The sequence below is a fragment of the Lissotriton vulgaris genome, chromosome 2_2 (assembly GCF_964263255.1).
Source record: "Lissotriton vulgaris chromosome 2_2, aLisVul1.2, whole genome shotgun sequence".
In the NCBI taxonomy this organism is placed as follows: domain Eukaryota; kingdom Metazoa; phylum Chordata; class Amphibia; order Caudata; family Salamandridae; genus Lissotriton; species Lissotriton vulgaris.
The window spans coordinates 282,413,716-282,438,772 of NC_141688.1; the positions used below are offsets into that span (position 1 = coordinate 282,413,716).

Consider the following 25,057-nt stretch of genomic DNA (forward strand, 5'->3'; position numbering starts at 1 on the left):
GGCATTCCACCGCAACAGCCATTGATTTTGATGCTGTCCCCTATTTACAAAGGTAGCGTATACAGGAGGCAGCACCAAAAGTAATGCCAGGGAAATCCTGGTCTTCAACAGGTGAAACGAGGAGAAAGGAGAACTGCTTTATTTCTCCTCGTTTTTGCTGTTTTCATGGGTGCTGCCTAGGCAGCTAAACACAGCGTTGGCACTAGGGTAAACACCGGGGTGCGCCGTAGTCATGTGAATATGGTACAGCCCTGTGTTTGCAGAATTGAGAAGCGTGGCGTTAGAAATGTTTGCTTAACGGCATGCTTCTCCATTCTGTTGAAAATATGTCCTTTAGTCTGCTTCGTGTTTGTAACTTGGTAGCTCAACCTGTCGGATTTCTCAATGCCCAGCTTGTCTGAATCTGTTGGAATCATTTTAGATACTGGAAAAATGCCATGTAGAATAATTTTAAACATCTTCAAGTCAGCAGATTAGCACCTTTTAGTTTTCAGTACGATGTCTTCTTTTGGTTTTAAGGCACTGCTGTTTTCTGTGTGTGTTTTTTCCCGGATTAAGGAGAGATGTGTGTGCTTGCTGTCTTGCGTTGGGTTCTCAAACCCCATATGACGTCTATTAAAACTTCACGATATAGAGAACCCCATTTGATGGGGCACTTCAAAGTCAGAGAATACAGGTAATAAATATCATGTTGCGTTTTCCTTCCATGTTAGGCTACTTTTGAGGATTGGGTATTTGGCAACATCTTCGTAGACATTTGGAAGTCTTTAGTTTGTCAAGGACTATTTAGAGTTCACCTCACCACAAAGTTCAGTCTTACCGGAGTACTACTGTGCTGTTTCTGAATAAATTGACCCTCAATGTAGGCTTATGACCATAGTCTTTGTATATAGTGATCAGACATTTATAAAAAGAAATGTTTTGCCTTTGTAGAGATGCCTGTTTTGTGGCTATGTATCATTCTTTTGTCCCTTTTCTCTTTATTATGAACATAAAGATTAGCGCATGTAACATTAAGTGCTAATACCTAGATTGCTGCGTGGAATTGCCAGCTTTATGATTATTTAAATGTTAAGCTTATAGGTTGAGCTGAGCTTCCTCTGTGTGATTTTTATTTTTTATTGATGAAGCAGTTAGAAATTCTGGCTTAATAGAAATTTTAATCTGTTTGTGTGCGTTTCAGTACCAGCTTAACTGCACTCGGCCTTAGCAAACAGCAATTCCCCATTGCAAATATTTGTCTCATGTTGTACATGGTCAGCAGAGAAAGGTCAATCGTGTCTGGTGGTGCTCTTCCAAACGTTCTAGTTCTTAAGACACATTTATATCATAAATTCTGCACAGATGTGTGTTTTATAAGAGCTTATCCAGCCAGTAAACACAACAAGCATTGGAAATGCAATAGGTCTCGCAGCATTAGAGTTAGTGCTTTTAGAATTGTTTATGGGTTTTTTGTTGTAAATCTTTTGCATTTTTATTTTTTGTAGCCAATGCTAAAGAATTACAAATCAAAAAAGCCATAAACAATTGTAAAAGCTTTAACTAAAAATCCTCTGAGACCTATTGCACTGTGTGAGGGTGAGGTGTTGAGGGTGAGTGAGGTGTTGAGGGTGAGTGAGGGGTTGAGGGTGAGTGAGAGTGAGAGTGGGTGAGGGTGAGTGAGGGTGATTGTGAGTTAGGGTGAGGGGTTGAGGGTGAGTGAGGGGTTGAGGGTGAGTGAGGGTGAGTGAGGGTGAGTGAGGGTGAGTGTGAGTGAGTGAGTGAGTGAGTGTGAGTGAGGTGTTGAGGGTGAGGTGTTGAGGGTGAGGAGTTGAGGGTGAGGAGTTGAGGGTGAGGAGTTGAGGGTGAGGAGTTGAGGGTGAGGTGTTGAGGGTGAGGTGTTGAGGGTGAGGTGTTGAGGGTGAGGTGTTGAGGGTGAGGTGTTGAGGGTGAGGTGTTGAGGGTGAGGTGTTGAGGGTGAGGTGTTGAGGGTGAGGTGTTGAGGGTGAGGTGTTGAGGGTGAGGTGTTGAGGGTGAGGTGTTGAGGGTGAGGTGTTGAGGGTGAGGTGTTGAGGGTGAGGTGTTGAGGGTGAGGTGTTGAGGGTGAGGTGTTGAGGGTGAGGTGTTGAGGGTGAGTGAGTGAGGGTGAGTGAGTGAGGGTGAGGTGTTGAGGGTGAGGTGTTGAGGGTGAGGTGTTGAGGGTGAGTGAGTGAGGGTGAGTGAGTGAGGGTGAGGTGTTGAGGGTGAGTGAGTGAGGGTGAGGTGTTGAGGGTGAGTGAGGGTGAGGTGTTGAGGGTGAGGTGTTGAGGGTGAGGTGTTGAGGGTGAGGTGTTGAGGGTGAGGTGTTGAGGGTGAGGTGTTGAGGGTGAGTGAGTGAGGGTGAGGTGTTGAGGGTGAGTGAGTGAGGGTGAGGTGTTGAGGGTGAGTGAGTGAGGGTGAGGTGTTGAGGGTGAGGTGTTGAGGGTGATTGATTGTGAGTGAGGGTGAGGTGTTGAGGGTGAGGTGTTGAGGGTGATTGATTGTGAGTGAGGGTGAGGTGTTGAGGGTGAGTGAGTGAGGGTGAGGTGTTGAGGGTGAGGTGTTGAGGGTGAGGTGTTGAGGGTGAGGTGTTGAGGGTGAGGTGTTGGGGGTGAGGTGTTGAGGGTGAGGTGTTGAGGGTGAGGTGTTGAGGGTGAGTGAGTGAGGGTGAGTGAGGGTGAGGTGTTGAGGGTGAGTGAGTGAGGGTGAGTGAGGGTGAGGTGTTGAGGGTGAGTGAGTGAGGGTGAGGTGTTGGGGGTGAGGGTGAGGAGTTGAGGGTGAGGGGGTGAGGTGTTGAGGGTGAGGTGTTGAGGGTGAGGGGGTGAGGTGTTGAGGGTGAGGGGGTGAGGTGTTGAGGGTGAGGGGTTGAGGGCGAGGGTGAGGGGGTGAGGGGGTGAGGGTGAGGTGTTGAGGGTGAGTGAGTGAGGGTGAGGCTGAGGTGTAGAGTGTGAGTGAGTGAGGGTGAGGCTGAGGTGTAGAGTGTGAGTGAGTGAGGGTGAGGCTGAGGTGTAGAGTGTGAGTGAGAGTAAGAGTGAGGGTGATTGAGGGTTTCAGTGTTAGTGAGGGTGAGGTATTGAGGGTGAGTGAGGGGAAGGGTGATTGAGGGATTGAGAGTTAGTGAGGGTGAGGTGTTGAGGGTGAGTGAGGGTGAGTGAGGGGGAGGGGGAGGCGTTGAGGATGAGTGAGGTGTTTAGGGTGAAGTGTTGAGGGTGTGGGTGAGGAATTGAGGGTGAGGGAGGGTGAGTGAGGGTGAATGGTTGAGGGTGAGTGATTGAGGGTGAGGGGTTGAGGCTGATGTTTTGTGAGTGAGTGAGGGTGAGATGTTGATGGTGAGTGAAGGTGAGGTGTTGGGTGAGGCGTTGAGGGTAAGTGAAGTTGAGGGTGGTTGAGTGAGGATGAGTGAGAGTGAGGGTGAGTGAGGTGTTGAGGGTGAGTGAGTGAGGGTGAGGTGTTGAGGGTGAGTGAGGGTGAGTGAGTGTGTGGTGTTGAGGGTGAGTGAGGATGAGTGAGAGTGAGGGTGAGGGGACAGCGGGTTATATATCCTCCTGGTGGTAAGACCAAGGCTGAAAACAGCGTACTTTGGTTTTTCTATTAAAAAAAAGGAAAAAAAGGAAGTAGATTCTTCAGTTGTGATCCCTTGAAGATGACAGCCGCTGGCAGGCTCGGACACTGCACTTCGGTTTCAGGGACGAGTGTCGGCACTTATTATTTGTGTTGTTGGCACAGGAGGCGCTTCTCTGCGACGAGGAAGTATTTTAAATTGGACAGTTCTAGCATTTCTCACACGGTATATCACACTCATCAGTGGGACAGGTGCTAGATTTTCTCAGCGTGGCTGCTTGCTTTTAATGGGAGAGTTTGCATTTCTCGATGTAATACAAGCACTTCACCAAGGCTGCTCTATTTCTGACGGGGCAGTGCCGGAACTGCTCTGAAAGGCTTGTACTTATAAAGGCACAGTATCACCACTACTCATCTTGGATGCTACACTTTAACTTAGGCATGACATGCACTTCTTGGGGCTAGCATACTGAGGCTTTGGGTCTGTACTGGCAGTACGTAGCAACGCTCATATACGTTTTACCTGAAAATGATATCACTTTGCATGACTGTTCATCTAATGTTATGGTACTAGCATTTCTCGGCGAGGCTTCTGTACCTTTAAATTGGCAATACCACTGTCACTGCATGGCTGCTGTGCATCAAATTAGAAAGTAATGGCTCTTCTCAGGACTGGTTCATTTTATTCTCTGGTACTGATGCTTCTCAGCAGGGCTGCTGCGCTTTTACAAGGGTAGTAACTGCGCTTCTCATCAGGACATATGCATAGGAAACAGTGTCTTATTACCTCGCTTTTCTCAGCAGGGTTCACGCATACTCAGTCGAACCGCACTCTTGCTTCTCAGGAGGGTTCAGGCATACTCAGTCGAACAGCACTGGCGCTTCTCAGCAAGCCTGCCAGAAGGAGACGCGGCGCAGCGCCGTTTGCTATAATAGCTGAGTGGGTTTTGCACCTGCTGGGTGTGATCTACAAACAGCGCACGCGAGAAACAGCGACGAGGTCGCTCTTCCGTTTAAACTTCCAGGGTCGTTAATAAGTAGGGCCGTGTGCCAGGTTACAATGCCACCTGATATTGTCGCTGGAAGTTAGAATGACGCAATATCAAAACCCGCATTATGTACAATAATGTCTAAACCCCTAGCAAAGAGGCACGTGCTTAAAACCGGGACCGGCACAGGGCGAGGGAGGGAGGTTTTCGACGCCGTTTATTCCACAAACGGAAGGGATATTTATTGCTGCATTTTCCGTGCTGCAAACGTGCCGGGCGCTTACAGGCTTATGCATTATGTATCGAGGGCTGCGAGTTGTGCCTGCCTCTGAACGCAGCTCTGGCGTTGTGAGCACAGACGCTGCCTAGGGTGCCGGCTCTGGAAGAAACCTGCGCACACTACATACATGAATACTCCGTGCCCTAGGGATTGGCCGACGGATGCAGGCAGCATAGGCAGGGACTGTGCAAGAATTCCGACCCTCACACAGCAATGATGCTGCCTTCTCCACCAGTGAGATGATGTGATGGGGAGAGAGACAGAGGGAAAATAGGGAAGAAAGATAGTTGCATGCTCGGTGCTGTTGCAACAGAAATAAAAGGCGCTTATGGGAATTAGTTGAAACAGGGGTTCCCTGGGAGCACATGCCATTAAGTTAGCTCAGTGGGCTGCGCACATGCTGCAGAAACCCGTGTTTCTAACACACTGGTCACACTGTAGCTCGAATCCCAGCAGGCCTGGCTGAGGCGTTCATTCTATCTAGGTCTATCGCTGTGAAGTTAGAACACTTGTTATTCAGAGCGCCAAGAGGCCCTTCACTTTACTGTTGTGTTCGTGTGAAAGGCCAGTACAGCACCTTCTCTAACGCTGCGTCTGAACGACTGATTCAGCTGAGGATACGTTGTTCTGACTCCTGAACGCATATGAACATCTATTGCATTCTGGGAGTTGTAGTTAGTGCTTCGAAAATGAACGTTCTGCATTGCAAGTGTGGGGTGCTAGAAATGCAAATCTGTGCTGGCTGCGCAGGCGGTGACGCAGTCGCCTGGTAATCCTGTTCCTGGTTCACACGAGCAGCGCCTCAGACATGTTCTCTGAGAGGATGAGCAAACTTGTTTTCTGTCATTCCTGCCTGAGCCCGGGGTGGGACCTCGTCCTCTCCTCTCAGAGGAATGCGCCACACAAAGCGACGGCTCAGACCAAAGGCGGCCCTGCGCGCGTAGGCAATGGTTATTTTTTTTAATTATAATCCTCGAACAGGGCAAGCGGATATTTTAACCGAGCAGTCGGTGCCGCCGCAGCTTCCTGCGAAGCTCTGGGCTCGGATTGTGGCGGGAGAGCTGGCGGCGGAGACACCAGGCCGCTGCCGAGGGGCACACGGTGCGACAGAGGAGGGCTAGAGGGACACGGGGACAATCTAGATCAGGGGCATGGCAGGGGAGGAGAGGAGGAGGGGGGAGGAGAGTAGGGGAGGCACGGCCTAGCGGCCGTGCAATCAAGTAGTGAGGGGGCGGAGAGGGACACGGGGACAATCTAGATCAGGGGCATGGCAGGGGAGGAGAGGAGGAGGAGGAGGGGGGAGGAGAGTAGGGGAGGCACGGCCTAGCGGCCGTGCAATCAAGTAGTGAGGGGGCGGAGAGGGACACGGGGACAATCTAGATCAGGGGCATGGCAGGGGAGGAGAGGAGGAGGGGGGAGGAGAGTAGGGGAGGCACGGCCTAGCGGCCGTGCAATCAAGTAGTGAGGGGGCAGAGCTGGGGGAGGCTGTGAGAGAGTAGGCAAGGCAGGCGGCTGGGGGCATGTGGCACGCGCATTTAAGCTCAATGCGCATGCGCATTGAGCTTAAATTTCTCGTGCACTGCAAGGAATCGCCACGATTCCTTGCAGTGTGGATAAAGAGCGGATAAGTGCCAATACTCTCGCCTTGCTCGATGCGCATGCGCATCGACAGGCGAGACCTAATAAACACTCTAAAAGCAGAAAAAAAGAGGGGCGTTGCCAAGATGGTGGCGAGGTAGGAGACGATCTCCAGAGCTCCGTCTCGCCGCCCGCCGACATCCACTTTGTATAGCTTCTAAGAGGGTCTGGACAGCTAAATTCCCCTCCGGAAGATCGCCCGCAGCATCGCTATTGCCGGTGACGGGCGGCTGTGGCTACTGCATATCGGTGGCGGAGGCGTGCCAGGGGATGGCGGTCTAGCCCACGAGACCCGAGCAGCAGGGACCTGGATTTAGGGGCGGCCCGCATCAGGGCTCGTCGCGGCCAGCTTCCGGCGCAGAGGTCCCTGCTGGGCGATGGGGTGGGGGGGGGGGTGATGAGGAGACTCCAGCAGCTGAATCCACTGCTTTCAGGGGTGCAGAAGTGAGAGGCCTATCTCCGCACTAGTTGCAGCGGCACAGGGACGCCACAGGTGCCTGAGGTGGTCGTCACAATTGGCCTCCACAGGTTGAGGAGGGGGAGAAGATCGGCAGGGCAATTACAGAGCTGGCGCAGCCTCCTGCAGTGGTGCTAGAGACCTAGAAAGCTGGCACAGCAGTTGCCCGTGAGGACAGACACGCCGCTCCGCACAATCGAAAGCAGGGAACAGAGGCCATCGGGGAAGCATCGCCGGCACCAACGGGTGAGGAGCCCTTTTCGCCACTGGCGCCAGGCGTACAGGAGGTGTGGGACGCGGCAGGAGCATGGACCCCGATTTTCGGAAGTGGACGGCGGCCTAATTAAGATCCGAATACAGAGGGGGTGGAGGCTGCATCCGAGGCACTGAGAGTCTGACCACGGAGGCTGCAGACCGGGGGAAGCGGCTGGTGGACGAGCCGGGGCTGCAAGGTGTCTCACACCGCAAGCACTCAGTGAGATCCCTCTGAGCAACGGGCACTCCTTAACCAGGACAAACGCATCAACGCGGCCGGCCCAGGCCGCAGGGGACGTCCTGAAAAGGGCGCCACCAACTCTCTCCTCCACAGGGCGGCGGCCCAAACCAGTTCTGTCACAAAGAATGGGAAAGTATCTATCCTAGTGAGACACTCGGCGTATCATATGGGTCTCACCGAGACCCTGACAAAGATCACCACTTATTGGTACTACACGCCCGAACGCATACATCACTTTGGCCCGCGCCGGAGTGAGCTGTGCTGGAGGGGGTGCGGGGAGGTGGGTACCCTAGAGCATGCCCTCTGGAGCTGTACTTGTCTGCAACCATACTGGTTCCAAGTCCTTGACGAGGTAGATCTCCATTGCGAAACACAGATCCCACGCTTCCCCGCTTACGTCCTCCTAGGACTACCCCACCCGCTCTACCTATCCTCTTAAGTCAAGGAAAGGCCGGCTGATTGCTATAACAGTGGGCGCGCTCTACCCAACTTCAGACACATAAGGGCTGGCTCCAATGCTTGTGGTCGGTGTTGGGCGTGGAGAAACTCTCTCTTACCTTGGCTGGTAGAGGGTCTGAATTCCCTGAACTTTGGTGACCCTTCCTCACCTTGCTAGTCTCGGAATTCAGGGAACTTACATGCCCTCGGTTACTCCGACTCCTACGCCTCCCAGACACACACATCTCAAGTGCTGATCCCAAGAAAACCTGCAAACCAAGACGCTGAACGTTGGCCTGCTTTTTTAGGTCTCGGACCTAAAGGCTGCGCTTGCGCAGTCTGTGATTGGAGAAATAATGTTCTTTAGTAGTGCTTTGGATCCCGCCTCCCTGCCCTGTCTCTCCTCCATTGGCTGGCTTCCTAAACGGAGGCCAGCCATTGGAGGAGAGAGCCGTCCCTCCAAAGAAGCTACGTCTTTTTCGGATTTGGGGCCGTAAGTTTTGCTGTTCTTTAGACAGTGACGTAGTCTGTCACTCAGAACCACAAAACCACGCCCCCAATTCTGAAAAATTCAGAAGCTTGCAGCCGCCATTTTGCAGCTGTCCCTCCGAGCACCTACAGCCTCGCACGCAAGTCCACTCCCCAAAAACCAGTAGGTTACAATAAACATGTTATTCTGCGCCTTGATGTCAGTTGCCGAGTTATGGGAGAGCGTGGAAGTGTGCACAAAGCTGAACGTGTGGGACTTGCACTGTGCTAGGGCTGCCTTTCTACCAATGAAGTAGAGAGTCCCCGGTCCGCCGGAAGCCAGGGCTTCAGCGGACGAGGGGCTCCCTCAGCCACCCCATCACCTCCTCGCACAGGGACCGGTGAGTTCAGGCTCTGTTCCCCCTCCCCCCCCCCCCCCTCCCCCTTCCGAAGAGAGGGGAGAGTGAGCCAGGGAGCGGATTGCCAGACTGGATGCTACCTGCTCTCCCGCCGGTGAGTGCCTGTTTATTCGTTCCGTCTTCGGATATCTCATTTGTTTCTTGCTGCTGGGACGTGGCTTTTTTATTTAATGTCCTGTTCTTCTTGAAGAGGCCATGCATAATTTAAAATATTTTTGTTTCATGTATCTTTTGGACGCCTTTAATGGCTTTAGTGCCAAAGTGAAACTTGTAGCATAGAAGTGCAATCTGAGCTCACACTTCTGTACTTCTGTACAAAGTCTGTGCTATGCTAGTGTTGAGAGTCTGACAAACTGCCGCTATTGGTGATGATGATTTACACTTTATTTAAGGCTAGCTGGCACAGTTTGAGATTTGCGGACGCTGCGAACAGTCAAGGCACACCTGTGAGGACATATTTCTGTCTCCGTGCGTCTGCCTACCCAATGGACTAGCGCCCTATTTCTTTAAATCCCATTCTGAACGCTTTGGGCAGGTACCTATTTGTGAGTGCATTTTTGTGGGTTGTTTGGCGCGTTATCAGGAAATATAGAATATTTATCATCAGACCGGGTATTACGTCATCTCAGTTTAGTGACGAAAGAAAGAAGTGCATTTGAGTCCCTTTGAAGCCACGGAGTTCCTTCTGGGGGCGGGGTGCAGGAAACACGGTGACGGTAAAGAAAATGTTTTGTTGGGGGTGAGAACGCGGGGGATGGGAGACTGCTGAGATTGTTTGTTCTTCACTTTTGTGCCTGGAGGGGGACAGGCAACTCGAAGAGCAGCCGCACTCCCGCCTTAAACACCCTCAGAAAGTCGCCTGGGCATGAAGGGGCCTGGGGTCGAGTTTTCATCCTCTCTTTGTACTTGTGCGAAGAAGCAGCAGCAAGTCATACCCTGGAAAACAAAACGAGAATGTTAGTAACACTAAAAAGTAGTTGTCCTGCTTACCTGTATATGCTGCTTGGAGGTGCGTACCTGTTGGGCCTAGCTTAGCTTCAGAAACATTTCTGTCTGCACTCTGGGGCCACGCACATTGCTGCTTAGAGACGCTGCTAGTAAAACCTCAGCGAAAGAGTTTAAGCGCCTTTCATGATATTTATTCCTGGTGCTCAGACTTGTCTTTAGGTATGCTAAAATAGCTGAGACCCAAAGCGCTGACGCCTGCCCTCTTTCTAGCTAGCCGAGGTGTCGTTTACAGAACCGGCCGTGGGCTCTGACGGCAGGCTGGATGCTTTTTGCAGAAATGCTCCAGAGAGATGGCTTAGGTCGGTTTACAGCTGCCAGGAAGTGACTGATGTTTGCACTCTGGGGCTAGGCATTTAAGCACACTTTAAAGGACTTACTGACTGCGTTGCCTGACACGTAGGAGAGACACGTCCATATTTTTGAGTACCTGGCTAAGAGAGAATTACAGGCCCATTATCACCGTGCGCCTCTAATCACAAGCGGAAACGCGGCCTGCTGCTTTGTGCTGTGGATTCTGAAAGCGAGTAATTAGACGGCAGTGGAACTGCCTTACTGGGACTGCTTTTGGAAGTCAAGGCTAATAATATAGGCATATGATAAAGTAAATTGTTGATTGTGGAACACGGAGTCCATAGTTCTGAGACCTTCATGGGTGAGTAGTGCGCTTACAATTCCCTGATGGATTGATTATCGCATGCTTACTTTAACAAGTTGAGCGATCTCAGGCAAACTAGTGTCCTTTTTTCTTTCAATATTTTATAAGATGTTATTACCAACCAGCGGTGCCAACACACTGCTTTGCCTGAACGGGTACAGAGGCAGCAAACCGAATATTCAACTCCGCACTCCCTTGATTGGCTCTTAACAGGCCTGTGCTGAACTCTGCAAAACCTGAGGTCACGACCCTGCATCCTCCACCTTGTCAACTGCCATCATCTCCCCCATGTTCTTCCTGTAACAATATTTACCCCCGCCCTCTGCCGAACCAGAGTCCTGACAATCACCAATAACCTGTCTTCATCCCATTCATAGTTATTCATTACCACCAAATCAATATATGCATAATCTCTCATTTAGTTTTTTCTAAATCATTGGCAACACCGTACTCCTGAGCAACCTAGACTACTGTAAAAGCACCCTGTTCTGTTTCAACCAGCGGCGGCTCTTCCGCTAAGGCGGAGGAGTGTCGTCCCACAGCTTTGCAGTGATGAAATAAAGGAAACATAAAATGATAACTCGAGGTTATTATTATTTCATTCTTTCTTGCTGTGGCAGGTTTGCGGTGGTTTTCAATTACGCATGAATGTTTTGCAGGCCCTTTTGGGCCGGCCAAACCGTCAAGCACACTTTGCATGTTATCCACGATGGCTGCACTACAGCCTACATGGAAAACATGTCCAGGCTCCCATTCCCTGGCTCAGTGCTGAACCACGGAACTCAGACCAATCACAACGCTGCATTGTAGCGATGTGATTGGCTCTGGGGATGTACCAAGAACAAAGGGGGGAGGGGGGGACTAGGAGCTCATTGTGTTCCAGTACCTGTGTTCTCTGTGTTAATCTCAATTAAAACAAAAGGGTAACTGTTCTAAAATTGGGTGCAGTGGTCACCCACAAGAAGGAGAAAAAGGAGGAAGAAGTGGAAAGCAAGTGTGGAATTTTAGTTTACGAGCTGAACATCATCTGCGCCAGCTTGTCACCCACGTACAATGTGCACAACAGCCATTTTAGGTATCATGGTCTCCCTGTCCACGATCGATCGCCAGCGCGCTCCTCTGACCCTGCAAGCATCCTCCGCGCACCCTGGCTCCCCCCTCCCTCCCCCCTCCCTCCCTCACATGAGCATAACCCTTCTCCTCCTGCATGACCCCGTCCTTGGGGGTCACGCTCGCGCGTGACCAACACCCCCTCTCCTTCCATGAATACCCCTCTGTTGATAAACCATCCCTCCGCGCTCGAATTGTCCACGCGGCATGAATACCACTCCTTTGATGACCCCTTCCCCCGAGTCCAACTGTCCACACAGGTCCGAGGCCATCGCCTAAGCCGGAAGATACCATTTACTGCCCCTTATTGTATGGAGTCGCTCCTCTTCAAAGGACCCACTATTGATCATGGCCTCCCCACGGGATACGATCAGGCGCACACATCCTAAGAATCGGCGGAACACTCAGCCGCGTGATAACCCCCTCCTGTTATCAGCAGGGTGAGGACCTCTATTGTGGATGTATGTGGGGGTGGGTTTGACACAAGGATTATGGGGATGTCATTTCATAAGTTTAAAGAGTCTTTTATGCAATAAAGAATGCTCACATGTCATAAACCAGGGTATAAGAGGCCAGGCCTCAGAGAGGCTGTTAGAGCACCTCGAGACGATACCTTGTTGTCTGATCTGATGTGTTCTGCTCCGTCGGAATAAAACTTCTGTTTCCTGCCTTCTGGTCTCCGGCGCCTGCCTCATTGCTTGGTAATTCGAATGGTACAAAGGCGGTTAGCGCCGGGCAAATCTTGAAGAAGGTCATAGCCTTACCCTTTTTTCTCACACAAGAGTCTAGGTCTAGACCCCACAAACTAGAGGCAAGCGTGAATCTTGTCTCTTGATGCCCTCACACATTCCGAAGGATGTAATGCTTTATCATTGGGCATTGTTCCTCGACGGGCCGGGACTGCAATGCCGTACCCCCGAAGGGTTGCTTTGGCAGCTTTTTTTACCCTGGCAAGGAAACCTATATATGAAACATAATTCACCCTGGTATTCCTTAGCTAGTTTTATCATTCACTCACTTACACTCCCTTTCCCAGAACCCTTTATCTCACACCCTCACTCCTCATACGGCATACCAATAAAAGATCTCTGCCAAAACCACCATTCAGGGGACCCATAGGGCATTACAGCGCCAGCCCGACAAGGAGCAACGCCCAATGATGAAGCATGCGACCCCTCAGAATTTGTGAGGGCATCAAGAGACCAGACTCATGCTTGCCTCCAGTTTGTGGGGTTTAGGTTCTTGCTTTCAACTTCTTCCCTCTTTTTTTCCTTCTTGTGGGTGACCATTGCGCCCAATTTTGGAACAGTTACCCATTGTTTGAATTGAGATTGGCTATGGGGAAAATGAGTGCCAGCCCCAGGGGAGAGGCGATGACGGGGAGACGGAGGAGAGATGCAGTGATCAGGTACTTTTTTTCTTTTTTACACCCTTTGCCTCGCCCCAATCTGTGCCAGCCGCCACTGGTCTCAACCAGTACTCCTTCCAGCCTCTTGTCAAAGTACTCACATTTTCTTAACATGTTGCTTGCCATTTCCACATATCAGTTCATGGAGTGGCCTTCCCCTCGTAGTTCCGAGAATCTCTGCATGTATCATCAATGCCCTTCTGCTCTCAGTTCACCACATCTTGGCCATCCTGCAACTCTTCTAGAGTGGGGTCCATAATCCATTCCTTCACTTTCCTCACAGCCCATTCATGAAATGCCCCGAAAGTGGTTCATCAGTAATGATTGCCTGTGTTCACGGCTTCTCACAAGAACTTTCCATATTGAAGCTGACCCCCAGGTTCCGAGATCTTATCCATTGAGCCGAAGTGCTTGACTTACACTTGCGCAGTCTGGGGTCGGAGAATTAATGTTCTTTAGTAGCGCTTTGGATCCCGCCTCCCTGCCCTCTCTCTCCTCCATTGGCTGGCTTCCTAAACGGAGGCCAGCCATTGGAGGAGAGAGCCGTCCCTCCGTCTTTTTCGGATTTGGGGGCGTAAGTTTTGCTGTTCTTTAGACAGTGACGTAGTCTGTCACTCAGAACCACAAAACCACGCCCCCAATTCCGAAAAATTCGGATGCTTGCAGCCGCCATTTTGCAGCTGTCTCTCCGAGCACCTACAGGCTCACGCGCAAGTCCGCTCCCCAAAAACTAGTAGGTTACAATAAACATGTAATTCTGCGCCTTGATATCAGTTGCCGAGGTATGGGAGAGCGTGGAAGTGTGCGCAAAGCTCAGCGTGTGGGGCTTGCACTGTGCGGTGCTCACATTGGAACGTGCGGAGATGTTGGTCTTTGGTGTGGCCATCCTCAAAATCTTTAAAAAGGGGAAACGAACCAAGGGGGAAACCTGAGTGAACTATTGTGATGAGAGATGCGCAGTCCTCCCTCGTGCTCTCCTGTGTCACCTGATTCAAAGGAAAGGGCGGCACCTGTGAGAGGGGGCAACCCAAGTGGTGGCTATTTTCACATCGGAGCATTATGTTTTTAGGTCTCGCCTTTTCCATTCCGAAGGAATGGGAAATGGCGAGAATTCAAGTCCTCAAAATACTTGTGAAACAGCGGGTTTTTTCGTGCGGTTTTCTTCAAGTTCACGTGAATCACGTGACCAAACAAGCACGCGCATCAGCCTCCCTCCCTCCCTCCTAATTGCATTTTTTCACGGCCGCCACCACATCAAAGGGCTTCTCCCAGCGTGTGCTCTGCGGCTTCTCTTCCCCTAATTATTCATGGCTGGCCGGTGGCCGGCCGTACTTTGTTTCCCTGCCGCTCTTGTTCTTTGTTTACCTCAGTCCGTCCATTTGCAGTCCCTCACCTTTCATGTCTTTACGTACAGCCCTAACCAGACCAGCTGACTTATGTAGATGTAATGCAGAAACCTCTGCACGGTCCCGGCTTTGTCACCCCTGACCGGCCTGTGAGCTCCTAGGCAATTATTTTATTTTACTGTGCCTCCCTTTCGATATCACTGAATTTGACGGCGCCTTTAGTACATGAGATCAGCATATGTGGGGATTGAACCGCGAGCCTTGCGCTCCGGACTCAGCAACTCTGGGCATGCGCCATACCTCTCCCACGCTCTTTTCATTTAACTCTATCCTGTCGCACTCGGGACATGGTAAAAGTCTTTGAGGCTCCCTTCTGCCTATCAAATCCCCCTCACCGGGAGATTAAGTGGTTATACCCGACACTCAGGAGAGTAGCATGAATCTTTCCAATTTGACGGCACCTTTAGTACATCAGATCAGCATATGTGGGGATTGAACTGCGAGCCTTGCGCTACGGACTCAGCAACTCTGGGCATGCGCCACACCTCAGCAACTCTGGGCATGCGCCACACCTCTCCCACGCTCTTCATTTAACTTTTTCCTGTCGCACTCAGGACATGGTAAAAGTCTTTGTGGCTCCCTTCTGCCTATCAAATCCCCCTCACCGGGAGATTAAGTGGTTATACCCGACACTCAGGAGATTAGCACGAATCTTTCCACTCCTTTTCTTATTTTTTTTTTTTGCCTTGTAGTCTTACCTCCAATGCGTAGGAGTGCACAGCTATATCTGGTGTGGACTCAGCCCGCGGGTATGAAAGCATTTTTTTTTTAACGCGCACAGCAGCGTTATAGAACGGGGGCACCTTCCTTAGTGTTAGTCCCGTGGGTGATTACGTGATTTGCTCCTAATCACTGGGTGCCGAGCCAAACATGGTGGATCAAGCCTGGTTCCCCCGCTCTAAATGCATAACGAAGGGGGTGGGGGGGGGGGCACGTTGTATCACCGACATCGTCTATCCTGTGCTACCTTATATGGAAGCTGAGTTGAAGTCTTTGAAAGAGGCGACTGGAGCCCAATCTCGGCTCCATCGCCTGACCGATCGTCTGGGAACCTAGGCACATCTCATATGGCTGTTCCTAAATCTAATTTTCCCTTACTTGCTAATTATCCTGCCAGTATTTCTTGCAGGGGTGGGGACGCTTTCCTCTATTTGCAAATACCGTAAACATATATATCTAACGCTCTACGGTCCATTTCTTATCCTCATTATGTTTAACATATACCAACCATATCTAACTGGTCACACTTTCACCCACCCTCACACCCCCTCACCCTCACACACCCCCTCATCCTCACCCCCCCCTCACAACCCTCTCACCCAGCCTCACTTTTGTGTAATGTTGCAGCTACTTGAGTTTTCTTTTTAAAACTGGAGTGCGTAATACACCAAAGGTGGATATTAAACTGCCCCATAGCAAATGGGTTTAATTACTTTCAAAGCAGTTTAATGAAAATTGATAATTTTTTCTTTATTTAGTGTATTTTTCAGTGTGGGTGTGGGAAAAATCACGGATTATGTATTCAGGTTTTGCGGAGGCGCTGGAAACATTGTAAATTTTCAATTTTTTTTTTTTTTTTACGAAAGAACACAAAGGGAACCACATTTCGGTCCCCTTCTGGCTGCACAGCCTATTATTAATGAATTTAATTAATTAAATTCGTTTTCCACCATAACATTTTTTTTCTCTCCAGTTTAACCATTATCTTTTTCCTTATTCTTTAGTCTTTTCAATCCATTCTACTCATTTTTTTGTTATTCAAAAACACAGGAACAGCGTTGGTTCCACATGCAACGTTTTTGATGTCAATCACCCAATGCATTTCGGGAATTCATCCCTTCTTCGGGGGTTTCTAAAGTACAGAAAAATAATGAACTACATCAGTTCCTTCAACTTCATTACATCAGAGACATACAGCATATTGTCATTCTCAATAAAACGATAAAGACTTTCCAAATAAGCATTGCTCACATGATCAATTATTTCATTCCTCACTGCACGCGTGTCCTATGCTGGAAATCTAAACTCCCAAACCCTTACTGATTAAAAATACCTGCTACTGCGCACGTTACTCCATAGCTTAATGCTTGTGTTCACCCATGTGACCCTTCATTAATCTAAGTCAAACTGAGCTGTAAGATGCGCTTACCATGGCATGCGTTTCTTAAAATTACTCGTTCAGCCAAAGCTCATGATTAACTGCCAGACTACGCTTATGTTGGTGCAAATGCATTCTGCTTCCCTTCTTCAAACGGAGATGCCTGGATGAAAACCGTGTTGGTGCGCAGTCCACTTCAAATGCCTGTAGCTGCATTGTCACGTGCTGTTAACTCCTTCTGTCACGTGGCTGTTACCTCCTAGTACTTTTCACTAACGAACTGGAATAAAGATTGTCAATAAATCTACAACTATTCTTCCTCAAAAACTACATTACCCAAAAAGCTTTGTTTAGGCTGGTCTCCATATTAGACTCCCCACTACGACAGCAGACTACTACTAGTGAACTATGTGAGCAACCACCCACTGATAATTCTTAGTGCTGAAATGAGAATCCACGTGTGTCCATTGCATTAACATTGCATATACACATTATTACTGCCAAGTCTCTGATCTTTTTAAAAAAGTCCATTAATTAATTCAGATATCCTACGCATGTGACCGGGGACCAACAACTCCTGTATTTGCGTTGTTTTGGCACTGTTTCTTGTATTTTGCAACATATGACTCTTTGTCTTGGGTGCAATCTCTGGAGGGCGAAAGTACTTTGGGGAATAACATCTGTGGTAGAGGGATGCACACCTAATTTTCTGACTTTTTTTTTTTTCTTACCCCACTGCTACAGAGCAGAAGTGCGCGGAGCGAGCGCCCATACAGCCCTTAGCAAACCTACGGCATGTTTTTAAGTGAAACCGTGGCCTCAGTCCTGCGAGCTTGACCCTTTGCGCCCAGCATCTCAGGTCTAACTAATTAACATGGCCCGTTAAGAAACAATCGCAACATCATTCTTCTCTTCTCTGCCGTTTCATGTTTCACCGCCCGCTCGAGTTCCTCTTTTTTAAATTTCCCTCCCGTTTCTTTCTGGCGCCACACCCCCTTGGTGTTTATGCAGGTGCTTGCATTATTCTGACAAGAAGTTTAGCAGTTGGTGGTTTGGTGTGTGTGTTAGTGTTTTAGTCTGCTGTTGGCTGGGCCACGGGGTGTCCAGTAAAAACATCATAGAGGAGCTGAGTGCCTTGAATTTTCTCTGTTCAAAAAAAAAAAAAGATTTAAACCATAAAAGCAGAAAACAGGAACTCGTAAATTGTCCCTATCCTAAATAGCAGAGCTATTTACATTTTTGACTTCTCAAACATGTATGTATTTTTTTGCATATAGTAGCCGATGATTGTTCTACATTTGCTGTGTATTTGTTTGGTGTTAATTATATATGCATATTTAACTTTATGCTCCATTTTCGCTGAGATGCCATTGCTTTATAAGTATTTAAAAGAATGAGCGCAGTATCATTGCAGTACAACAGCTTTAAAAAGTTTGGTTACCCCAGGCAGTAAGCGAGTGCTAAGGAAAAATTTGGGACGCATGCTGGGGTGGAACTGGTAGGTACTTGGGATCATGAGGACAAAGAAAATGGAACACTTAAAATTAATTTGCCCAGTCCGTTGTCTGTTAGCGGTAGGAGGATGCAGTACTGTTTGGGACAGGGCTGGCTCGTGAGTAACTGTGAATTAGTAAGATTCAGTGTGAGTAATAAAGTATGCATGACTGAGTGCGAATGAATGAGTGAGTAAAAAAAATGAGGGAGCAAGAGTGAGTGAAAGTAAGTAGATGCAAGTGAGAATGTGGTCTGCTCGCGAATCTTCGCTTAGCCCTTGGAAAGATGCTGGCATTCTAGAGGCAGATGGCAGTGGTTCTTGCCAGGTAATTCTTGGCAAAAGCATCCATAGAAAGATACTGGTATAACACATTGGCGGTAATCATTTACATAACAGAGAACCACTATGGCATATGGAAGGGGGGCACCCATGACATATCCCCCCTGACATGCTAGGAGTAATTTTTGACATAACGGTTACCCACAGTATCTCTAGGGCACCACTGGCGGAATGTTGGCCCTGGCACAACTGAGGTAGTGGGTAACTTGTGGAAAAACAAATCCTGTTGCATGCATACTGGAGGAAGTTCTTGGCAGATGGGGCATCCATGGCCAAATGCTGGTACTGAGAGGTTGGAGGTAATTCTTATAAAACGGGAGGACAATTATGGCATATGGAAAGGGAGCAGCAGCCATAACAAAATGCTGGCCCTGACATACTAGGATTAATTCTTGCCTTCAGTCTTTAGCACCATCAAAGAACTTTATTCGAATTGAACAATGCAAACTATAAAAGTATAAAATGAGAAATTCATCCTAATCCCATAACAAATCGGCAAAATATAACAGCGATTTAAAATATGTAAATTGGTTACAACTCCAAGCTACGATCTTAAAACACCTAATAAAAACCATGTTAAAGAAAAACATATAGTGAGAGTAGGTAAAAGATTTTAAGAACAATAACGCTTGGTACACTTGTCTAAAATTCAATGGTAACAGAGGCTGAATATATTTATAGCTGAGGGTGTTCAATCTAAGGCAAATAAAAACTGTGCAATCTATCAGGGGTAGAAATACTGTCACAGACTCATGCAGGAAGTTCAGAGGCTGTATGCCACCCACCAGTTGCAAATAATTGCTGGCGGATCTTGTTTAATTTAAATAGGGTCAACAACCTTTTATGGTAACCACAAGTATCACTGGGCAGATAGAATTCCAGGCCACGCATTGATTTAACCAAATAATAATGGATCATCAGTGAGCTCTTGGTCAGCTCAAGATCCTCCTTCTCTGAGCCCACCTTGGTGGCAAAGTCCTGCTTGACTCGCTCAAAATCTGATTTGGGGTTGTGGACTGGGTCAGAAAAGAAATTGAGTCTGCGGGGGTCTCTTAGTGCTCATGATGTATTGCAGCCAGGAGATAGGAATCCTGTAATCCAGTCCCAGACAGTCCCTTAAGACTTAAGTCACCTACGGTATTTGGGTAGCATGAATCAAAAAGTTCTGGCTCTGGTGTATTTTATGGAGTTTTTGGCATATAGGGGTTCAGCTCCTATGATAGAATACATATTCTTGCGTAATGAATGTAATTTGTGATATGTGGAAAATTATGGGGTCAACAGCTGGGGAACATCAGGTTTCATTGGCTTACCACACCATAAAAAGACCTTGAATATTTGATGGGTGCACTTTTTAGCGAATGAGTGGTATTTTATCAAATGTATGTGGAAAGTGTGCTTTAAAATAAATGTTTTCCTCAAAACATTCACAGCGAGATCCTCTACCCCTCCCCCTACGAGACCTCATACTCGCTACCATTTAGTATTCTTCACCATTTTTACAGATCGCCAAGAAAAGATTTCACCAGATTGGTTTAATTAACCAGGTGAAAACCATTCATTTTTAGGTCGAGCTGACGTTAGCATTCATGCGAAGCATGAATGCTGTCAGCTCGACAACTAATGTGATCAGTATTTAGGAGAGTGGACACCAAAGTGTTACGAGCTTTTTCAGTGTCGGATTTCACCTCGGGAGCGCGCAGCATTGTCTGCAGTGGCAGTGTCAGTTTCGCTTTTTTATTACTTTCGTTTTTCCCGAGGCTGGCTGAGGCTGGCTTGGAATGAACAGGCTTGCCCCCGCGCATGCGCAGAGTAACTCACAGCCCTTGCTCACACAGACGCAGGCAGGCAGCCCCCACCCCTCTGCATGCACGCACGCACGCACACACAGGCGAGCGCATGCACACGCAGGCACACAGACACTCGCTCACACACACACACACACCCCTCCCCCACAGTCACACACACGCACGCACACATACATACAAAGCCCGCACCCGCGCGCGCACATGCTTTTCCCCCCCCCCCCCCCTCCCCCGCTCAGCAACCCACTCACCGGCTTCCTACGTGCGGCGGCTCTCCTCAGCTGCAGGGCCCGGCAGCAGGACTCTTCTTCCCTCCTTCGGCACCGGGGCGCAGGGTAGGCTCCTGCCTGCTCCGGTGCTCCAAACACGGCGGCTCAGTCCAATCGCGGCTCTTCCGTGGGAGGCGGGGTAGGCTCCCGCCCTCCTACTTCCTGTTTCCTGTTGTCGCGCCGGCCTGCCTGACTTCCTGGTCGCAGGCCGGCAGAGTGACGGCGGTGATTTGCGGTATTTATATAGTTAGTTATTTATGCATTTTTATATAGCGCAGACTTTACCCGAAGGCGGTATTTATTTATTTTTTTGGGGCGCTGCGTGCTGTCCCGCACCACCTCCTGCTGCATTTCCTGCTAGTCGGCGCCCGTTGCCATTGACCATTCTTTTGCATGTCCTATGTGAAAGCTGCAGTATTTGTCTTTGGTCAGTATTTGACACTTACTGAACACTGTTTTTACGTCAAGAATCCACTTGATAACATTGCACACGTGTTTTGTATTTTAAATTTGCTTTCTCTAGCTGCATTCCTCGCAAACAGCATGCACGCATTTAAAACTAGTTATCAAACTATATTTCTTGAGAAATAATATTTTGTAAAAGAACAAGCCCGGTTGATACATGTTTTTTTATTCCCCATCATCAGCGCACCAGACCCGCCCCATCCTGACAGTGCGGAATCAACTGTTGCGTGTCTTATCTTGCACTCTTTCTGCCTGCAGTAATTGTCAGTGAAACTATCAGATTTTTTTCCAGCGTTTCCTTCTTGACGCTACTGAGTCAGAATTGCATTTGGACCTGCGATTGCATTATGTGAAAGTTGTCCTGTAAGTCCCGGTTTAGCCTAGCAGTGTACGTTTGTTTCAAGATGAGTTTGCATGTTATAGAGACAAATGCTATAGGTGTCACGTTTGCGAAAGTTAAAACTATTGGCATTGTAAATGACAAAGCTATTAATTTCGCAATTTTCAAAACCAACACATAAATAAAATATTTGTCATTTACAATACCAATAGCTCAAACTTTCCTAATGCGATACCTATTGCATTGCAAATGCTTGTTTTTTTAAGTCCGCACCTAACACCTGTATTTGTGCATTCTTAATTGCTTTGAAATATGCTTATGCATGTGTTAAAATATACATATATATACACATACGTGTGTGTGTCAGACATTGTTCATGGGATTTGCCAATGACAGCAAGTGTAACACAAAGACCTATTTGCAGTTGACTTTACTTACCACAGTGCTTTCATATTTTGATTTTGTTCATGTGTCAGACTATATCTGTGCCTTCTAGAGAGATTTCGTTTTTCTAGGGATTGGAACTGAACTGCTTTTCTGATAATAAAAAAAATCCTTGTTTTTTATTTTTAGCACAAAGATGCCTACCAAGTTATTCTGGATGGAGTGAAAGGTGGACCTAAGGAGAAAAGATTGGCAGCACAGTTTATTCCCAAATTCTTCAAGCATTTCCCAGACCTGGCAGATGCAGCCATAAATGCTCAGCTGGACCTATGTGAAGATGAAGATGTTTCTGTAAGCGTTTAATCTGTTGAGAGCTGGGCATTCTTTCAGTAAAGAAATATAGTTGACCTTTGCCCTCTGATATCATTGGTTCTTTTCAATTACTGCTTTGTTAAACCTCTTGGAGATGGATGTTCGTTGACACTGAGGTAGACTTAGTGGTCCGCTTACCATATTTAGGCCCACACAGTGCTTAATTTGAGCGGGTGTTTTCCTGTTGCCAGCCCCTTAATGTCAACACCGACTCTTAACAGCCTGCCACTTGCTGGCGCTGTTGGTCTAATTTTGTGAGATGCCCCTCAGTTGCTTTTAATCAAATATACGTTAAAATCCGTAATACCTGCCACCAAAAGCTATAAGAATAGCTTGGGCTGCCTGTGTTAGTCATTTATAATGTATATTTAAAGTCTGAATTGTCATACTTGTACGAGTGTGATGATTAGTTCTGATGGTACTGTCTTTGACCGAGCTAGTGGCGGCAGTGGGTGATACAAGCTATGGTGGCCTGACAAGGGTCCTGGCACACATTAATTTTTTTACACAAATTTGGTATTTGGCTCCAAGCCCCATTTGCTACGGCATATCTGCATTTGTATGTAACTATTAGCAAGAGAGGGAGTTCTCAAGACTCCTCTAGTATTGGTTCACAGACTTCTCCCTTCTGCAGCACAGTGCACTCTGCTTTTCTCTGTGCTTCAGTATCTCTTCAGGGCCTATCAACCTTCTGTAAATTATTCCATGCCCTTTCTGTTTAGTCTGTTCTATAATTTACCATACTTTTTGTGAAGAAATGCTGTTGTTTTTCAACTACCTTTCTCCCCTCATGTGTTTTTATCAAAGTTATCCCCATCTGTCACAGGACTGACCATGTTTATTGTATATTGCGCTTTGTTCAAAATTGTTTAGATTTGTACCTGGCTTCCTGCTGCCTTAGATTTATTACATCTTCAAAATATTAGACCTGTACTTATTAGATGCCTTATTCGTATTGTTGATGATGACCTGTTTTTCTATGCAGATTCGACGCCAAGCAATAAAAGAGCTGCCACAGTTTGCTACAGGAGACAACCTTCCCCGGGTAGCAGATATCCTGACACAACTTTTGCAATCTGGTACAGTAGCCTCTGCATAGACTTTTTGTGGATGCCAACTTCAAAGAATGCAATAGATGTCACATCAGATTTAGGATGGTTCGGTATGGTTGACTGTAAAAAGCATACCGTTTGAGACCCAGTTAAAAAACCACTGTGCCTTTATACTTGAGTGAAACTAGAGAAGAATGGTTTCTGTCCATATCGAACACTTAAACAATCCTCTTCTCTCAACGCTGTCCTCCTAATTAGAGCGAGAAAACGTTTTAGGTTTCTATAGCCTCAGGACTGCAGTCTTCCACCCAAGGTGCGGTCTGCCTTGCACCAACCTCTATATGTCCACTCACATAGGCATTGTAGCAGTACTGCCTGGGCGTATTTCAGCAAGTCTGAGACACCTAGGCCCCTTCTTGTAGGCTTAACACTTGTTGGTTATGGCCTAGTCATGCCTTCTTCCCCTGCTGTACAAATTCAGAGCAGTAGCTCAGAATTTTCGCCAGCCATTCTGTGTAATCCAAGAGGCACAATCTTTAACTTCATGCGCGCTAGCGGAATTCCGCTCCTGCGCTGAGATTTTTCAAATCGCACTTTGCGTGACGAGCTGGGCTCGTCATCAGCGTGCGAGCGGGCTACGCCATGACGAGCCCAGCTCGTTATCAGCCTCGAAGGGGTTAAAATATTGAGCATTCTGAGTGATGTGTACATCTTAAGATTCGCTAATTGCCCCCCCCATAATAGTCTGATGCTTCCAACTGGTGAGGCATGTTTTGCCATGATTTTAGAGTAATTTGGCATGGGTGGCTTTAGTGTCCACCAGCGTGGGGAATCAACACTATACAGTGATATTTTTTGATTCTGAAGATCATTTGAAAGGTGTGGGGCTTGCAAGTATTATGATGTGAAAAGCATGCATGTTTGTTGAAGTGTATCTTCAAACCTGATATCCTGTGATACTTCTGGAGTTTGGGCTTTATTGTCAAACAGTACTTTAAATATTGGTGTCAGGAAGGCCGTCATTGCCATAGAACCTAAACGCGTTTTTTTTGTGTGAAAGTTGTACACTGGTTCCCAAGTTAAAATATTAAAATATTGTGCATAAAACACTAATATGCTTTGCTTTGCAAATGTCATCTCATGACCATAAACAATCGGGTGAAAGATGTCCACATAAATCCTGCAGCAGAAAAATTTCACTTTAACCCTCACAACATTGATCAGATGGAAAGCTGTTCAAACCTAACAAATCCTTGCCTATTTCCCTCTAACAAAATGTTAAATGTTAATTTGTTGTGCATTTCTGCCTCTCACTAATAGTCCTGCCCGTATCGGATCTAGATAATGTATTTCCTCCCCAAAATTGTGACTAGTTAAATATTTCTTCCATGAGTAGGTGTGACTTACTGTCTGTAAATTAAATAAAGTATGGGCTTGTTTGCCGAGGAATCTTTCTTAATTGTCTTGTGTACCTGTATTATGTTGTCTGGCAATGGCAAGTAAGTTCTTTCTTCGGCGTAGCAAGTCACTGACAACCTTTTTTTTTTTTTTTTTTTTTTTGACAGATGATTCAGCCGAATTTAATCTGGTGAACAACTCATTGCTGAGTATATTTAAAATGGACGCAAAAGGTAGCGTATTAACCTCTTGGCTGCTAATGACAAGGGTAACTCGTCATGCACTTTTCATTGATTTCAATGGAATTTAGATGAGAAGTAAAATATTGCCTTAGCAGTAAAGGGGTTAAGCTTGGGTATGAAAGGAATGTCATTAAATCCATAGGATGCGGCTTCTTTGTGCTGATGTTCTTTACTGTATTACTTTGAAAGCCACTGGAATTCTGTGGCTGGTTATGAATTTTTCTGGGGGTGTTGAGTGGATTCCATTTGTGAAATATTGGGTTAAGACAAAGCAGAAAATGCATCTTTGAAATTTTGGTTATTTGGGAAATTGTGTTAAGTAAAATTAGCATACAATAAATGATTAATCAAGGCATTCCTTAAGAGTCAAACTGTCAGCGGTCTTTCCACTGCTGCTTCTCGTGATACTCCGAACTAAAATAAATATGGGACTTCATTTAGCTCTCAAGGAAGTATTGTATTAGTGTC

The 25,057-nt window shown here is 47.5% G+C and overlaps 1 protein-coding gene across 1 annotated transcript in view; it reads left to right on the forward strand.

The window, feature by feature from the left end:
• API5 (apoptosis inhibitor 5) overlaps positions 1 to 25,057 on the forward strand; it is a 130,467-nt gene that overhangs the window by 12,097 nt on the left and 93,313 nt on the right. Inside the window, exons 2-4 of the mRNA XM_086959607.1 lie at positions 21,715 to 21,876; positions 22,883 to 22,976; positions 24,515 to 24,580. Of these exons, the coding sequence (XP_086815733.1) occupies positions 21,715 to 21,876; positions 22,883 to 22,976; positions 24,515 to 24,580 (322 nt within the window). The remainder of the gene's footprint in view (positions 1 to 21,714; positions 21,877 to 22,882; positions 22,977 to 24,514; positions 24,581 to 25,057) is intronic.